General features: G+C 37.0%; 1 protein-coding gene across 1 annotated transcript in view; it reads right to left on the minus strand.

Annotated features, from left to right (window-relative positions):
• The window catches only part of TET2 (tet methylcytosine dioxygenase 2), a 117,469-nt gene that overhangs the window by 29,758 nt on the left and 68,327 nt on the right, over positions 1 to 19,384 (minus strand). The window contains exons 3-6 of the mRNA XM_015558090.1: positions 8,567 to 12,009; positions 6,839 to 6,929; positions 5,386 to 5,479; positions 4,558 to 4,766 (exon numbers count right to left, since the gene is read on the minus strand). Of these exons, the coding sequence (XP_015413576.1) occupies positions 4,558 to 4,766; positions 5,386 to 5,479; positions 6,839 to 6,929; positions 8,567 to 11,963 (3,791 nt within the window). The 5' untranslated portion in view covers positions 11,964 to 12,009. The remainder of the gene's footprint in view (positions 1 to 4,557; positions 4,767 to 5,385; positions 5,480 to 6,838; positions 6,930 to 8,566; positions 12,010 to 19,384) is intronic.

The raw sequence follows: 19,384 nt of genomic DNA on the forward strand, positions 1-19,384 counted from the left end.
TTGATTTTTTACAGAGAGGAAGGGAGAGAGATAGAGAGTTAGAAACATCGATGAGAGAGAAACATTGACCAGCTGCCTCCTGCACACCCCCTACTGGGGATGTGCCTGCAACCAAGGTACATGCCCTTGACCGGAATCGAAACTGGGACCTTTCAGTCCGCAGGCTGATTCTCTATCCACTGAGCCAAACCGGTTTCGGCTTGAAATATTAAGGTTTATTGCATGTACCATTACTATATTTAAAATTGTTTTTCTTAAAAAAACTGACAAAAAGAATAAAAGAAGAAAGTCAATATAAAAAAACAAACAAACAAAAAACATCCCTATATAACAAATTGGAATGACTTCAAGGTGATTTCCTACTTCAAGTGGCTACTAAAAGGAATTTTTATTTCTCTAGGGGTCTTTTAAATATTGTTAGAATTAACACATACCATCTTTACTTTAATATTACACAGTGTTTGGCTCATGGTTAAATTATAAATCAGTAGAGCAACTGTAATAAAAATAATTCATCTACATAGCAGATTTTTAAAAACATTCTCAACCTTTTGATTTACCATCTGGATAATTTAAACTTGTGCAAGTATGGAAAAACTAGCAAAGATAAATTAGATGCACATAACACTGACATATATACATCAGAGAATAAGAAAAATATCAATTTGCAAACTCGAATTGGAAAGAGGAAATGATAATGGATGCATTAATCATTTGGTGCAAGTTTTCAGGGAAACTTCAGGGTGGATGAATCAAGCTGACAACTCCTGAACTAACTGAACACTCCTAACAATACTATAAATGAATCGAAGCAGATGTACGTCCCACCTGGTAGATAAGAAAAACTAAGATTATTTCATTACCATTTATGAAGCATTTTTTCCAATATACACATATAAGTATGTCAAATTACCAGTGTACAGAAGATATAGGGACAGAGAACACATTCAATGAAACAACTGTCGAATGAGCCAAATCCAGAATATGGGAAATTTTACAGAGCAAATCACATAGTTTCTATTACAAATAAGTTCATAAAAAAAGAGAGGGAGACTATTATAAATAAAAAGAGGCTTGTGAATCATACAACTTATCTTCCAAAATGGGACACTTCTGAGAATGAAAGAAGTTCTATTAACACTTATGCTAGATGACACACACGAACTGGGACTACTCTACTCAAAAGCATCAATCAAATGCAAGGTGTGGACTTATCTTTTCTCAGTATCTTCTTACTTTTAATATTTGGGGGGGGGGGGGGAACAGGATCCAATTCAGGAATCTGAACATGGTCTGAACATTAAACCGTATTTTTAAGGTGATTGATATGACACGGTGACTAGGCTTTGTAAAATAAGTTATGTTAGATATACACACTGCAATACTGCAATGTACATGGGTGAGAGAATATGGTAACTGTGTTCTGTTATAAACACTAGTGGGGGGTGGGGATGGGAGTAGGCCGTGTGGTGAAAATATATGAAATGGTGTTGATAAAATGGTGATAAACGTTGAAGCTGTGTGATGGGCCCTTAGGGATTTGTTACACTACACGCCTCCATTTAATGTAATTGCAGTTACTTTTTTTTCAATTGAATTTATTGGGGTGACACTGGTTAATAAAATTATATAGGTTTCAGGTGTATAATTCTGTAATTCATCATCTGTATATTGTATTGTGTTCACCACCCCAAATCAACTCTCCTTCCACCACCATTTATCCCCCCATACCCTCTTCTCCCTCCTCCCACCCCCATTTCCCTCTGATAATCGCCATACTGTTGTCTGTCTATGAGGTTTGCTTTGTTTTCTGAATCCCTTTGCCTTTTTCACCCATTCCCCTTACTCCCACCCCTCTGACAGCTGCCAGTCTGTAACAGCAAATTTCTTTACAAGTTTAACATCACCCAGCCTGGAAGAAAGCATTTCTGGCTTTGACTTTCTTATGACAACAGGTACACTCCCACAACACTAACTTGCCAAAAACATACTGGTTAGGCTTAGTCATAAAATGGAAATCTCAAAGGGGAATCTTTAAAGGAGGAACAGCTGCTTCGGCTCCGAGGATGTAAAAGTCCGTTTCTGACTGTCCCACTGAAAGCGCTCTGAGTCCCTTCCTGGACTCACAGTGGGTGGTGATGGTGCTTGTGGGCACTGGGATTTGTGAGAACTCAAGCGACAAGGCTCACACAGCTTTGAACATTAAGCTGGGTCAGCAGCTCCAATGTGATATTATCCTATGTTCTTGGCAAAGAATCATAACTTTAACTTCTGCCAAATATAAAATTTATTTTATGGGGTAGAAGAAACTTATAAAGTGTATCTGAGTGAAGTCTCTGTTGTGAAGAGTCTATTTTAATCATGTTTCTCAAGTACAGTTTTTTTGAGAATTACTATTTGGAGAATAGCCCAAAGTGAAAATTTCATCTAAATAGTTACTCATCTTCACCTTGAAATACTAAACAAAGATAAGCAAAGGTTCACAGATTGGCCTTTAAAATGTCTTACTATTTGAAGTACATGTTTTAATAATTTTGTAATTACCTCCTATTAAGACCAATTATAACTTTTCTTAGACCCTCGCCCAATTATTGTTCTGGTTTCCAAATGCAAAATAACACATTTTAGGAGAGTTCTTCATATAGAATGTCTGACTCCACTTCAGGCCAATGGCATTTATAGAAATTAAAGAAAAATCTTAACAAAATATACAACACTTAGATGCACTAAATATATAAAAATACCAGAGATGTATAATATTAATGAAGCTTAAATCAATTACAAGTATAGTTGCATTATACTAAAATAAATTTAAACAAATTCTTCACTGGTTTAGAAGTTCAAGCCATCAAGTCTAGGAGGAAGTCTGCTTTAAAAATACAAGGCAGTGTTAATGAATTTCTGAGAAAAATGCTATCACCAACAATTAGCTCAAGGTGCCTTAACTTTCATTTCCTTTTTGATTCCAGGCACCTAAAGTACATTTTTAAACGAGGAACAGGGAAGTTGGGGTAAGCTGAATAGTATGTTACACCTAAAGCAGTCCATTGTAAGTTTGAGTCATGTGTTCTGAAATCAGCAACTTTGACCTTCCACCACATGTAGATTTATGGCAGTGAGGTGCATACCATGACATTTTTGGATTACAACTACCACAGAAAGTCAAGCAACAATTTCATGTACAAAAAAAATAACTTTCTTAAGCAGATTACTTATAGTTGATTTGCACTCCCTCATGACCCAGAGAGAGAACCTATTTTAAGATAAAATTAGTAAAACCATACCAGTTAGACTAATAGCAAAAAAAAATTTGGTTAGCAATGGGTTGTTGCAATGAGCAATATAGTATTTGCATAAGCTCAGTAAACTATTTTGCAGTTTGATGGATACAGAGGAAAGGAGACTAAAGGAAGAAATGCAAAATCAAAATTATTTTAGAATCAATTGTAAGAAAACTAAGTATGGTAGGATTTCAGTGTAGCATAGTGAATTATCCTATAGTCTCTGAATGTTATACAGGAATGGCATAGTAGAGGAATAATAAAAAAAATTAAGATTTCTCCTGCAAGTGGAGGGAGTTGAAAACAAATAGGAATATAAACAAAAAAACATACTAACACTTGGATGCGCTAAATATATTTAAGTGCAAACCCTGTTCTTCTATTCCAAATATTTATATATTCCTGGGAAAAATGCATATCCTATGGACACTAAATTCTTGAAGGTTTAGACATAGTAGAAATGGAAGCAATTTTGATTACTATTGTGGAAATAATGAAAATAATGAACAATTTTGATTACTATTGTGGAAATAAATGGAAGCCCAAATTGGTTTGGTTCTCTATAACTTCTACTACAGGTCTTATGTTTTGTTTGCTACGTACACAATTATGGTCCTTCACCTGGGAATCCCAAAGTTTCTCAGCAAAAGTCTTTTGTTTCAAGTACTGCCACTTACAAGTGATGTCAATACTTACTAATGTGATGGCCACGCACACAAACGAGTTGTCATTTGCAGCAAGTAGATAGACAAGTATTTTCAAGTTTATGGTGTGACTGAGTTCATGTGGGTACAGACCAGTGATGGCGAACCTTTTGAGCTCGGTGTGTCAGCATTTTGAAAAACCCTAACTTAACTCTGGTGCCGTGTCACATATAGACATTTTTTGATATTTGCAATCATAGTAAAACAAAGATTTATATTTTTGATATTTATTTTATATACTTAAATGCCATTTAACAAAGAAAAAAATCAACCAAAAAAAATGAGTTCACATGTCACCTCTGACACACGTGTCATAGGTTCGCCATCACTGGTACAGACACTTAGCAAGCTGGTCCTAACTAATCCTATGTTATCTGAAGGTACAAAATATGAATGACATCATCTCACACTGTCCATGTTAGCAAACACAACCTCCTATTGCATGACTGTGAAGCAGGCATTTTGACCCCCATTTTATAAATGTGAAAATGCAGATTCAACTCTCTTCCCTCCAACCAACGATCAGGCTTTGCTATCCGTGGGAAGAGAGAAAAGGTCCTGGCCTCACTTACTCTTCGTTCAGGGCACACCGCCGGTTGGTGAGCGTGCCGTACTTCCTCAGCGTCTCGGTGAGCTCCGAGTAGAGTTTGTCAGCCAGAGTCAGGGGGATGCCTTCCCACACCAGGATCAGAATCACAATCACTGCAGCCTCACAGGTATGGCCAGCTCGCTCCCGCACCAAACACAGTAGCTTCTCCTCGCTGCTGCTTCTGCGCACCACCTGTGCAGGTCACCATTCCACCCCAACACCCCCCACCCCAACCAAAACAAGACAAGGGTCACTTGCAGCAGATGTCAGCATTGATTTATGTATGCATATTTTCTCACGTCTGGGTCATAGGGCAACATTTACCCTCCCCTGCAACTTGCCTTTTGTAGCCCATGTACAAAGTGGGGGTTTACCCTGGGGTCAGAACTGGGAGAGGTGAAAAACTGCTCAATGTTTAGCTGACTACTGCATACCCAGCAGAGTTGGGGCAATGCTCCCCGAATTAAAGCCAGAGCTAGAAGGAAGACATGCAGGTCTTTTTCATAAAGATCAAGGTTTTCATAAATGACGTGAAGATATTTAAAGGAAGAATTATACTTGTAGCAGGTGCCTGAGTGGACCTCCTTCTCACCATTCAATTCTTTCAATTAAATATGGTTAGCGTATAATTATAAAACTAATCTGTCTTTTTCTTAAGAGATAGCACATGATAAAATAAATATAAGCAATATTCCTTTTAGCTGGTATAAATAACTCTTTGATCTGGGTTAACATAATTTTTTCAGGGTTAAATTTAATGAATGAAAATGCCCCGAATTGAAGACCAAAAGCCCTGTCAGGTCACACTTACCCATTTGGCAATAGGACATCCCTGAGAACTTTTGCCTTCTTTACCAGTATAGATGACTCTTTCAATCCTAATAGCTTTACCCTTCTGTCCAAACCTTAAAGAAATCCACAGAAACACACACACATAAAATTAGCAAATGGGCCTAAAAGATACCCAAAATATTGAACATCTGAGTGTAATTTTACTCTATTACCACATCCTGAGAAATAAATGGTTTATTTATTTTTTTAAAGTTTATGCCAAGCAAACTAGATAATAGACTTTAAGCCTTGTTTTTCTTCAGTGTAAGAATATACTGATAATTGTAATGAACTATTTCAAAATTATATGTTAGGTGAAAATAATGGGAAAACTTAGTTTTATACATAATTTCACAAAGCACAAGACTTTTTTTAAGTTTGCTAAATTCAGTCTTCTAAGATATATACTATTTGGTTTTTGTCCTTTAACTAAATTTAGCTATTTTAAACATAGGGAATCATAATAGATTTTAGTTATAACTGTTCCTCAAAGAATCTCACATTTTTAAAAAGGAAGCTGGCAAATAACTAGTATCCAGCAATACTGAGAATATAGGATAGTTCTAGAAATTGATTATATTTTCCCTTCTGACCAAGGTACTACTTACTACTTGTTAATAAATAAAAAGGGGGGGATGAAATGATTAGTAAATTTCTACATGCTAATTTGGAAAAGGGGCAAGAATGATGCAAAGTATGTCCTTGCTGCCCAGCATGTCTCCTAATGTATTTCAATGATAACACTGCCTACCTCTTAGAGAAAAGGCATCCTAGCATAGTAACAGCTCAAGAGCTGTGGATACCTATATGAATGTCTCTCTGCATTGAGTATCTCGCTCTTAAAAGTCTTCTACATGCAGGAGTAACTATAGGTTCAGGTAAGTACTTGCATACCTGTGACTGACAGTAAAAAAAGAAAGTGCAACTATAAATAGAATGTCTCTATTTCTATTCAGTATATCACACTTGCCCTTTGCTCAGACTGGGGACAACTTCCTTAGAGAGGACTACGCCTTTACAATTCTAGGTGAATTTAACTCAACGGGTTCCTTTCTTAAACCACACGTCCCCCCTCTTCCTCTTTGACACTTTATCGCCCAGTGGGAGAGCCACAGTGGGGCCTCTCACTGCAGCTTGTGCCAGCACCCTTATGCCTGGCAAGCAGGATGATTCTTGCTCATGCCTGGGTTTTCTGGCACCCATGTCAAAGTGGGCAGCCTGTGCCAGCTCGCAGACTCTTGGTCCTGTCAAATATTGTGACTCCCTGGTGAATAGCACAGTATGCAGGGTTGGCAACCCTGGAATAGCTAAGCCTACTAGTAATTACTCAATTTACGATTGTTTACTGCTTTGTGTGTGTGTGTAAGCTGGAAAAAGTCTGACATATACAAAAGGATAAACGTTACTCTGCCCTGTGCCTTTGCGTTAATTACCTTTCTTCCATGATTTCTCTAATAGCTGCCACATTAGGACCTGCTCCTAGATGGGTATAAAAAGGACCTTCATCTTTTTCAATAATTTGCTCTGTTGAGATAATAGAAGATTATTATTTTAGACCTCAATTATACTAAATATAAAGGCTACATCCACAAAGCTTATCCCCCAACTGCACATTAAGGGCCCTAAATGTGACTTTACACATTTTTCCCCCCCAAATGAGTAAATTAAGGGAGTCATTTATTAGAAAATGTGTGAAATAATTAAGTATATGCATATGTTGGCTGTTGGATAAAAATGTATTAAATTATATTTCAGATATGGACTAAGAAATTATTTTATACCAAATGCATGGAACCAACGAAGAAAAAGGGTGGGGATTATAATATATTATATGTAATATCAACTACAATTGGTTTTGTACACTAAAAAAAGTTTTTATAGCTAACTGGAATTCTGCCTGCTACTTGGATGTTATAAGATTAGAATATAATTTCCTATCTTATCTCGCCCCTACGTGATTTCTCAGTTTATTGTCAAGATACCTTTTTCTCCTCTTGTCTCCCCACAACATTTTATCACTCTGTTTTGAAATTAAAAACATTGACTCCAGACCCATATTTGTACATACTTTAGAACAATTTTTAAAGTGAAAAAAATACTGGAGTGGGTCAGGTAAAAGGAGAGGCTCCTGTCAAAGATGAGATGTGGGGGAGAAAAGGGTTAGGGTGATGGGAGAAGGGAGTGAAGGTGGTTATAACTTACCTAATATTATCTATGACATGTGTGGCACTTAGCCCAGTGAGGCAACCTAATCCTGACCACACACAAAGGGACAGTAGGCATCCTCCCTCATCGCCTATAAGATGCAGGGTGTCCCATCATAAGAGGAATAACATGGGGTGGGTGGACCACTAGCCACATTAGTTTGACATGTTTTTTTCAAATGTCTTCTACTATACCCAAGCTGTATAGCTATTATTAAGATATCCACATATATGTATAAAATCTGCATCGATCAGCAAAATGTTTCCTTATTCCAACAGACCTGTCATGTATCTTGAATTTTAACAAAAAGGTGTTTGTTTCAAAAATAGGAAATTACATATATTTATAAAAAAGATAAAACTTTAAAGAGAAAATAGAATCAAAATGAATATAAATCACACAATATTTCAAGTATATAAATGGAGAAAGGGCAACTTCATGAATATTCAGAACTTCAAGCATTACAATTTCCCCCAACTCAACAAGACTGAAAATAATTTCTCCCTTATAGAAATTAGCCTTGTAAAACTAATACCTTCAACCCCAAATTAAAAAATATTAAAAGCTTGTACACTAGTTTGCATATGACAGTTATTTTTCTCATTTTAATAGATGTTTTTACTGCCTAGCTGTCTCTCCAAAAAATTATTTATAAAGACAAATAGATTAATTACTCTATAGCAGATAGCTTTATATTTTAAAGGGTTTGAATACAGAGAAAATTAGCATGCACAATTGTTTTAATATTTTGAAAAAAACTGAATGTAAGTGAAGTTCTTTCTTGCACAGCACAGCATTTGTAATTCAAAGACAAGAAATGTAAGCTTCAGATTTTTATGAGCCTTTAAAAATTGCTGCCAGACTAAAAAAAAAAAAAAAAGAAAGTCCCATATCTAAAGATGAATTTGCTAATTCTGGATAAACACCATATGTCTCAGAACATTTTTGGCACTTACCTACACATCTGCATGATGGGAAATCATATTGAGTCTTGACAGGTGTATCCAATAAATTTTTTATAGGCGTATCTAGTAATTTGGAAGGTGACTCTAAAAAATTATTGAGAACAGAACCAGCTGTTCTTTTGGTTGGTGTCTTTTCTGACGGAGTTGCCTGCTGCTCTAAAGCTGGGGTGTGGCTATCGAGTTCTGCAGCACTGGTATGTCTAGATAAAACTGTGACTGGCCCTGACATTTCAACTTTTACTTGCTTCTGTGATTTGAGAGTAAGAGCCTTATGGTCAAATAGTGATTTGACCTGGAACTGCTTCAGGTGTTGCTCCATGGTCTCCAGAATGCTCCTCTGCTGCACATTATCACAGCTCAGGGGTGGAATCTCTTGCTTAGTTATCTTTTTCCACATTTTGTTTTCTGGCTGTGCTGACTTGGGGTGCATACAGGCATGGGGCTTGGATCCAGGTTCAACCTTAATTGGCCTGTGTGCCTGATTGTGGCAAGACTCAGTTTGGGGTTGTTGGTTTTGCTGCTGCTCTTGCTTCTGTAAGAGGTGCCATCTCAGAGCAGCGTGCTTTTGAATGTCCTTCTGGGGAGGGGTCTGAATGTGACCTCCTCCTTGTTCAGGCACAGTGAAAGCGTTTGCTTGGTTGTGCATCAGGTACCTTTGCTGAGTGAATTGTGTACCTTGTTGGCCAGACAAATCTTGGTTTTTACTTTTATATCCCTGCAGAACGGAAGCCTGCGGAGGCTTCTGTCCTTGTTCTTGAAAGCACCTGTGAAGACCATCTTGTTTTGTGGTCACATTATTTGGAAAATATTGCATGTGATGCAAGTTTGGGGTCTTGTTTCCAGAAAAATGTTCAGGATGTAAAGTCTGTTCTGTATTCTTTGAAGCTGGGTGAATGTTGTTTGAACAAGAAATCTGTACTTTGCTTGCATTTGACTTCAAGATATGACCATAAGGGGAATTTCTACTGTTCATATTCTGTATGTGCTCCAATCCCATTTGGGTATTATGAGTCTGAAACTCACTTGATTTTGAATATTGATTTTCACCATGAAAGCATTCTTCCACTTTAATCTGGCTAAAGAACGATCCTTCCCTTTGCTGACCACAGTTGCCTTGGGGATGAGAAAAAGTATGGGGCATTTGTTCTTTATTCTCCATGTGTAATTTTTGCTGTTGCTGCTGGTTTTGAGGGAGATGTGAATTCTGGGATGTCTGTGTTTGTGCTGCCTGATTATGAGACTTGTGTTGCAAAAGATGTGAGTTTGAGAAGGGCTCCGTCTCTGAAGCCTCTTGATTCAAGTGCTGCTTTAATGGTGAGGGCATGAGTTTCTTATGCTCGGAGTCTGGTCTCTGTTGAAAATGAAACCTAGGGGTGCACAGTGACTGCGTGTGAGCTTCAGGGGAAGGGTCTGTCTTGGAGAAGTGCACCTGGAGTGAGGGTTTTTGGAGCTGGAGATGCTGGTCCACTGTACCTTGAGACTGCCCATGATTCATCTCAAGTTGGTACCTTTGTGGCCTCTGCTCTGGCTGCATCATTTTCTGGATGCAAGCTTGCCCTGGGAGCCCCCCAGGCATGTTGGAATTTCCAGTGTATTGTTTGGAGGTCATGTGATTGGAGGAGTTGGGCTGATACTGAAGAACTGACCGCAGAGGTGCTTTATATTTTAGATGGGATTCTGCTTGAGGAAATTGAGGGGTCTTCAATTCAATCCATCCTGGTTTCAGATGGGGCTGTGTTGGGAGCACAAGATCGAGTGTTTGTTGCTTATCTTGACCCTTCAGAACCTCCTGTTCTGTGTGCCCCATCAGCTGCTGGCAGTGGTCCTGTGGCCCTCCACTGCTACCGAGAATTGGTGGGTTATGCTTGGGATGTTCTGGTGTTTGTCTTGCTTTCTCAGGACACAATGGAACAGTCATTGTTCCTGGAGTCCGTATGTCATTCTTGTTAGCACAATTATTCTGAAGCCTTTCTGGAAGCGTCAGAGAGGGGATGGATCCATGTGTAGGTGGGTTAGGACTCTGGGATGGTGGTGCCTCCGGTTCACCCTCTATGTTCACTTCCCTTAAAAGAGCTGTGTTACTTTGGTTGGGGTAGTGATGGTGTTCTTCCACAACACCGTCACTCAGAGTGCTTTTTCCTTCTGAAGGAAGCGGAGGAACCTCTGGAAGAGGAGGCGACAAAAGCAACTGTGATGGTGGTGGTGTGACAGTGGCAGAAAAGGAATCCTTAGAGAACACTGAGGTTTGCTTGAAGTAAGCACCATTCATTTCATTTTGCTTGAAATACCGTTCAGAGCTGCCACCAGGAGCCTGCAAAATGCTGCTGGAACCTGAACAGAATTCTTCACCAGCCACTAGCTTTGTGGTTCCTTGGATGTTACCGTTTTCTGCAGGAGATGGGCATATCTCAAAAACTGGTTTTTGTTGTTCTGGTTTCTGAAAGGAACAGGTACCTAGCATTGCAGCTGGTTTACTGACATTATCAGCGTCACAGGCCTCAGTCATGACTGCAGCTGGCTCTGGAGGCAGCTCAGAGTTCGAGGTCTGTGGGAAATTGGTCTGCCCTGAGGTATACAACGGGTGAGTGATCTCACAGGACAACTCATTAATAGCCGGACTGTTAATGGCATGTATGTGAGATGTGGTTTTCTGCACCGCAATGGAAACACAATCTGGGTAATATTGAGACAGTGTTTTTTCCAGGAGTTCACCATGTGTGTTTTCCATGGAAGAGGCAGAAACTGTAGCACCATTAGGCATTAGCACTGACTTGTTTTTAAGAAGTAATACAATGTTCTTGTCATGGTAGTTCTCATCTTTGCCCTCCTGCTCATTCAGAATCTGATGCTCTGCATTTTCAGACCCACTCGAGTTGTGTGTTGAAAAACTGGTGGTATCTTTAACTGCATTTTCTGGGGCCACAGAGCTCACAGATTCTCTCTTGTCATTCATATCGGAGACATTTGGTTGACTGCTGCCTTTGCCTGGATTTCTTTCTTGTCTTTCCCCGAAGTTCTTTCCTTCTCCATTGGCCTTTTGGTCTTGTTTCAACTTCTTGTTCTGATGGAGCCCAGAGAGAGAAGGTTCACTAACTGTGCGTTTTATCCCTCCATTCTGCAAACACCGGGAATACCCTCTGCCTTCTTGTATAAAGTCCGGGCTGACACGACTATTCTGGCTGCCCTTCATATGGGGTGTTCCATAATGACCTTTGAAAGATTGCCACTTGGTGTCTCCATTCACTTCTGGATAAGGTCTCTCTGGTAATGGGCTTCCATTCTGGAGCTTTATAGCCAGAGGTTCTGTCTGGCAGATGGGAGAAGGAGATGGTGTCAAGAATGGACTTAGTCTGTTGCCCTCCACATGGTTGGTTCTATCCTGTTCCATCAGGCTTGCTTCGGGGCCATCCACAAGGCTGCCCTCAGAGTGAATTCTAAAGAGCACAGAGACAAAAATGAAAGTGCATTAATACATGTCTGACTTGAATAATGCATCTTAGAGAATTAGCACGTTGTTAAGAGTACTGGAATTCTTAGACATAGTAAATTGTAATACTCATTTTCATGGAAGACCAGTAGCTGATTACTCTTGCCCGGCCAGCATGGCTCAGTGATTGAGCACTGACCTATAAACCAGAAGGTCAGGGTTTGATTACTGGTCAGACCACATGCCTGGGTTGCCCAGGTTGCAGTCTTGATACTTGGTAGAGGGCATGCATGAGGCAGCCAATCAATGATTCTCTCTCATCATTGATGTTTCTATCTCTCTCTCTCTCCCTCTCCCTCCTTCTCTGAAATCATAAAATATATTTAAAAAATAAAATGATTACTCTTGTCCTCCCAATTACTATTGCCATTGCCATAGTTATGGTCACAGAGAATGAAGATAATCAAAATCACCAGCTCATGTGCGAAGGTCATTCTGCATTAGTAAATATTAACCACTTCTTTCCCAAATAATTCTTCGTATCAAAATGCTAAGAACAGTGGAGAAAGACTACCTCCATTCTGTCTTCTCTAGCGCCTTGCATAGCAAATCACTAGCTAAGCTATCAATTCTATTTTCTATATATTCCTTGAATTTTCTTCACTGATATTTGGTAGCCAGCTTTACATATCTTGGTTCATTGCCCATTGCAGTAGCTTTTTAAAGGGTTTCTCTCCTAGCCCAGTCTGTCCTCACCAGTCCCCAATGCTCCTTCAAATAGTTCTCAAAGAGAAGGTTCTAAAATGCAAATCTGATGTCATAGCCTCCTTACTGTTGTCTGCCCAGAATACCTTCTTAGTCCCCCAATTTGCCCAGAGACTCTTCTACATTCCTCTAAAACTATCTCAGATATCACATTCCCTAGGAATCCTCTTTCGGTTTTCCAAGAGGATTAAACATTCCCAATTCTATACTGTTTCTATTATGTTTCATAAGGTCTACAGTAAACATACCATATTCAATTGTATTCTACTCTCTTCCTGAACTGTAAACTCCTTAAGAATACTCTACTCTGTTCATATTTGTGCTTAGTATAAAGTAAGCATTCAATCAGTTTCAAATGTGCTCACCTTATGATTATTTCTTCATTCATTCATTCATTCATTCAAACATTTTTTAGACCAATACTGATGGAAATTTCAAAGTCCAAATGATAGAAAGAACAGGAAGAAATGGGCACTAAAATACATAAATAATCCATTAGATAAAGTAAATGCTGCCCTGTTCATGATATAGTTATGCCTTATTTTCCCACAGTTTTTCTCATTACATATATTTTAAGAATGTGGATGAGAGCATGAGTGGGGGGGGGGGGGGTTGGGGGTTAATGGGAAATGAAGACACATTTGTAATACCTTAACCAATAAAGAAATTTTTTAAAAAAGAATGTAAGTTTTTTAAAAAAATCAAAATTACTTTGCCTCTGGGCTATTAAAAAACCCATTGCTTATGTTGCTTACTAACCAAGACAAATGAAACAGAAGAAGAAATAAGATATTAACACTGGAAAGCAACACCAAAGTTAAAATTATTTGCAGATGATAAGATTGTACACTGGTCTACCAAGAGAATCAACTGAAAAACTATTAGAATTTATCAGAATTCAGTAAAGTAGCTGAAGAAAAAAAATCAATAGCCTTGACATATAAAAGCAACAACCAGTCAGAAATGTTAGTGGAATAAAATACAGTAATAGATACTTCTAAAAGGACATGAAATGGCCATGATATTGATTATTAAATATATATATATGTGTGTGTGTATATATATATATGTATATATATATATATATATCACCAGAAGTATACTTCACAAGAAACATGGAAAACCTATTAGAATAAAAGTTTAAAACAAGTAGAAAGGTATATGGTCTTTTATATTGTCAAATTAAAGTATTCATTCAATGTACTCTAAATAAAAATGCTAGCAGAATGTTTTGAGGAATGAAAGAAGCTGATTCTAAAGTTAGTGGGGGGAAATAAACAAATTGAATGGCCAGGAATAACCTGAAAAAGAGCCATAATAGAGCCTGAACAGGGCAGTAGCCACTTTAAGAGATATTTAAAAGCAAGTAAAGCTATCATACTTAAAACAGCTTGTACGTATACATTGATAGGTGATAGAGTGCTATTAAGGCCAATGAAATAAAATGTCCAGAAATAGATAAAAAAGAAATATGGTTTGAGGTAATGATGACATTTCAAATACATATATTAAAACAATTGGGTAGTCATCTGAAAAAAAATGATAAAGTTTAATCTATCCCTGATACCCTACATGAAAATGAATTTTAGATGAATTTAAAATATGAATATGAACCCCCTAAATTAAAAGCAGTCTAAGAAAACTGTCTAAAAATTATCTAATGACTAAGTTATTTGTGACCCCAAATCTCAAAGGCATAACATACTAGAAAGTTCAATAAAATGTATGCATGCAAAAGTAAGCCCATAAGCAAAGTTAAAAGTCACATAAAACGTTTCTTAATATATAGAACTCATAGAAAATGTCAAGAGCCCCGATGATCCAATAGAAAAATGAACAAAGGACGTGGACAGTTCACAGAAAATGAAATGAAATGGCTCTTAAATATTTAGAAAATATGCAGCATCACTAATAAAAATAAGTACAAATTAAAACTAAAAATATTCCTTTTTTTTTAAATTGGAAAAGATAAAAAAGTTTGATAATACACTATGCTGACTAGCATTTAGTGAAACAGACACTCTCTTGTACGGTTCTTGGGAGTCAAAATTAATACTAATACAATGGAAGACAATTTAGCAACATCTACAGAATATCACAGGAACTTTTTTTGACCCTTTAGTTTCAAAAACTTACCTAACAAGTATGCTCATATATATGTTAAATGATGTATGCACAATCTTTTTCAATAGCAAAAGGAAACAATGTATAATTTCAGATTGAAATATTTCCAACTAATTAAATGAAAGGAAGCAAGCTGCAGAACAGTATGTATAAGAATGCCACACATGTACATTAAAAAAAATAAAAAATAAAGTCAGCTCTGGGAGAATATACAACAAACTGGTAATAATATTTTGCCTCCAGGAAAAGGACTGGGGAGGCTAGAAGAATAGCACTGGGAAGAAGATTGCTTTGAACTGTTTGCTGTTTCTGTAACTTTTAATCATGTGTATCCTACATAATAAAAGCGTAGTATGCAAATTATCCCCTTGACTGAGAGATCGTCCAGGAGTTCAACCGGGGGGTGGGGCGGGCTGGGGGAAGGGAGGGAGGCCCCGGCTGGCAGCTGGCAGCCAGCAGTTGCTAGGGACCCAATCAGTGCACAAATTTCGTGCACTGGGCCTCTAGTTAATTAATAAATAAAATTACATAATTCCTACAGGACAAAAGAAAAGGAAAAACAGAGCCAAGGGATGTCTTCATTTCTAAGAGACCTCCTTGCTTTTAAATAATTAAGAGATGGCCTATTAAATGCATAGCCACTAGTCACATATTGCTATTGAGGAAATGAAATGTGGTTAGTCCAAATTGAGATGCACCACAGTGTAAATGCACACTGCATTTTAAATACCTTAGTGTGGAAAAAACAAAAAAACAAAACAAAAAAATAAACAAAGAAAAACAACTCAATTTTTAAAACTATCATTTGACTTTGGGCTCAAAGCTAGACTAATACTTTTTTTTTAAAATATATTTTATTGATTTTTTACAGAGAGGAAGGGAGAGGGATAGAGAGTCAGATACATCGATGAGAGAGAAACATCGATCAGCCGCCTCCTGCACATTCCCCACTGGGTATGTGCCCGCAACCAAGGTACATGCCCTTGACTAGAATCGAACCTGGGACCCTTGAGTCCGCAGGCCGACGTTCCATCCACTGAGCCAAACTGGTCAGGGCTAGACTGATACTCTTAATCATCGATAACCTTAACAAAAAATTCTAGGTTCTAGAATCATAAAAATCGATTTTTTTAATTAAATGTGAGAGGATTCTCCAAAGTGAAGGTACTACCATTTTTCAAAAATTAAGGGGCATAGAAATAAGCCCAGATTAGATCAATTAGCTTTCCAAATAGTACAATAAAATATGTCTTCTTTTGACAACTGCAAAATCAATTCACCAGCTGCCAGCCGGGGCCTCCCTTCTTCCCCCAGTCTGCCCCACATTAATGTTATGATCTATATGGTATTTGCATGCTCTGTATACGATGCAGATTGTCCTATTTTTCTAGATATAAAATATTTTAAGCATTTTTATTCTCTATTATGATCCATTCCACACAATTTGGACATTCTTTAAAATGTCAAAGGCAGAATTACAACAGATGGAGTTTGCAAATCTTTTATGAGCATACTAGCTCCTAAGAAGAAATGAAGGTGATTTTCAATGAATTTTTTTTTTTAAGAGAGAGAGAGGAAGAGGAAGATAGAAGAATCGATGAGTCGGCTGCCTTCTGCACAGCCCCTATTGGGATGGAGCCTGCAACCCAGGCAGGTACCCTGATCAGAAATCCACCTGGCAACCTGTTGGTGCATGGAATGATGCTCAATCAACTGAGCCATAGCAGCCGGGCAATGGGATGTATTTTAATATGGAGTTTTAAACTCAATAGCCATTTAAAAATACTAATTTAAAGTAATTATCATAACTACTCTGTGACAGCAATTCTTTTAGTGAGCACAACTATTAGATATGGAAAGTTAAATGTTTAGTTTTCTCAGGGAGGGCAGAAAAATTATGAACCTTTCCATTTTAGGATGAGGATATTTTTTTTATTTGAAGCTTATTTGTTATAAACCTATGAATCTGATTCAGAAATTTTAAACCAATCAAGTGCCTTTTTAGAGGGAGAAAGAGAATTATTTTCTTTGACTTCAATGTGTCCCAAACCACACTTTGTATGTATACATATCCCGGGATATTGTATGATCCACTAACCCACTTGCACAGCACTCTTTAAATGACCTATTGTTTTCATGCTGACATTGACAAGCATTATTTTTAATAAAAAAGAGAAATGATACCTGTTCATTTTGCTCATTGCAGAAATATTAGAAAAGCTTTCATGCTGTAATTATTAGTTACTTATACAAAGTATTTTTCAAGCTTATATATTGAATAATTTATGTATTAAGACAAAAAATTCCAATTATTGTAGACATCTACCTGCTAATCAGTGAAAATAGAGTTGATAGGTTATTTTTACAAATTTAGGGGGGAGAAAAGAAAACTTTTTCTAAAGTTAAACAAGTGTTTTCCTAATGAATGTAACTTTTTGATATAGAGATACGTATTTTTGTGTGACAAGGCTTTTGCTTCTCAGAGACCAAGACAAAAAAAATAAAAAAATGGCTAAAGAAGTTTATCACCACCAAACCAGCAATGCAAGAAATTCTAAAGGAACTGTTGTAATGAGAAGAAGAAATGTAGTGAGAGAAACATAGTACAAAGAATGAAAATGGCACTAAATAATTACCTATCACTAATAACCTTAAATACAAATGGATTAAATGCTCCAATCAAAAGACAGCGTAGCTGAATGGATATGAAAACATGACCCAAATATATGCTGTATACAAGAGACCCACTTTCACATAGGATGAGAGTGAAGGGATAGAAAAATATTTCCATGCAAATGGAAATAAAAAGAAAGCTGAGATAGTAATACTCATATCTGACAAAATAGACATCAAAATGAAGTCCATCACAAGAGACAATAAAGGTCACTACATAATATTAGAAGGAATGATCCAACAAGAGACTATAACTCTGGTAAACATATACACACCCAATATAGGAGTACCTAAATATATATATAATATATAACTTCTGGAGGACTTTAAGGGAGAGATAGACAGCAATACAGTCATAGTAGGGGACTTTAACAGCCTGCTGACTGATTAGATCTTCCAGACAAAATTAACAAGGGAACAGTGATTCTAAATGTCACACTAGATCATATGGATTTAATTGACATTTATAGAACATTTCACCCCAAAGCTGCAGAATATACATTCTTCTTAAGTGCACATGGACCATTCTCAAAGATAGATCAAATGTTAGGACACAAAACAAGTCTCTACAAGTTCAAGAAACTTGAAATCATATCAAGTAAATTTTCAGATCACAATGGAATGAAATTAGAAATCAACTACAATAAAAACACTCAAACATTCAAACACATGGAGGCTAAATATCATGTTATTAAACAATGAATGGATTATCAATAATGAGATCAAGGAAAAAAACACAAAAAAATCTAGGAAAAAAATGAAAATGAACACACAACAACCCAAAATATATTGGACACAGCAAAAGCAGTCCTGAGAGGGAAGTTCATAGCACTACAGGCCTACCTCAAAAAACAAACAAAAAAAAGTAATAATAAACTATTTAATCCTACAACTTAAAGAATTAGAAAGAGAACAATAAGAAAAGACCAGAGTAAGTAGAAGGAAGGAAGTAATAAAGGTTAAATCAGAAATAAATGACATATAGACTAAAAAACAATACAAAAGATTATTGAAACCAAGAGCTGGTTCTTTGAAAAGATAAACAAGATTGACAAAACTTTAGCCAGACTCATCAAGAAACAAAGAGAGAGGAACCAAGTTATTAAAATCAGAAAACGAATGTGGTGAAGTAACAACTGACATCCCAATAATACAAAAGTTTGTAAGAAAATATTATGAGCAACTATATGCCAATAAGCTGGACAATGTGGATGAAATGGTCAAATTCTTAGAAAAATACAATCTTCCAAAACTGAATCAGGAAGAATCAGAAAACCTGAATAGGCCTATAATAATTAAGGAAATTGAAGCAGTAATCAAAAAACTCCCAGTAAATAAAAGCCCTGATCCGGACAGCTTCATGGGGAGTTTTACCAAACATTCAAAGAAGCATTAACTATTCCAAACTGTTCCAAAAAATTCAAGAGGAAGGAACACTTACAAGGATTTTTTTTATAAGGCTGGCATTATCCTAATTCCAAAGTCAGATAAAGACACTACAAAGAGAATTATAGGTCAATATCCCTGATGAACACAGATGCTAAACTCCTCAACAAAATATTAGCAAATCAGGTCCAGCAATATATTAAAAAGTTCACACAACATGACCAAGTGGGATTTCTTTCAGGAATGCAAGGCTGGTACAATATTCATAAATCAATAAACATGATACATCACATAAAGAAACTGAAAGACAAAAATCACATGATCATATCAATAGACCTAGAAAAAGCATTCGAAAAATCAACACCCATTTTTGATAAAAACTCTCAACAAAGTGGGAATAGAGGGATCATACCTCAACATAATAAAAGCCATAT

Source organism: Myotis davidii, unplaced genomic scaffold, assembly GCF_000327345.1.
Source record: "Myotis davidii unplaced genomic scaffold, ASM32734v1 scaffold967, whole genome shotgun sequence".
Taxonomy (NCBI): Eukaryota; Metazoa; Chordata; class Mammalia; order Chiroptera; family Vespertilionidae; genus Myotis; species Myotis davidii.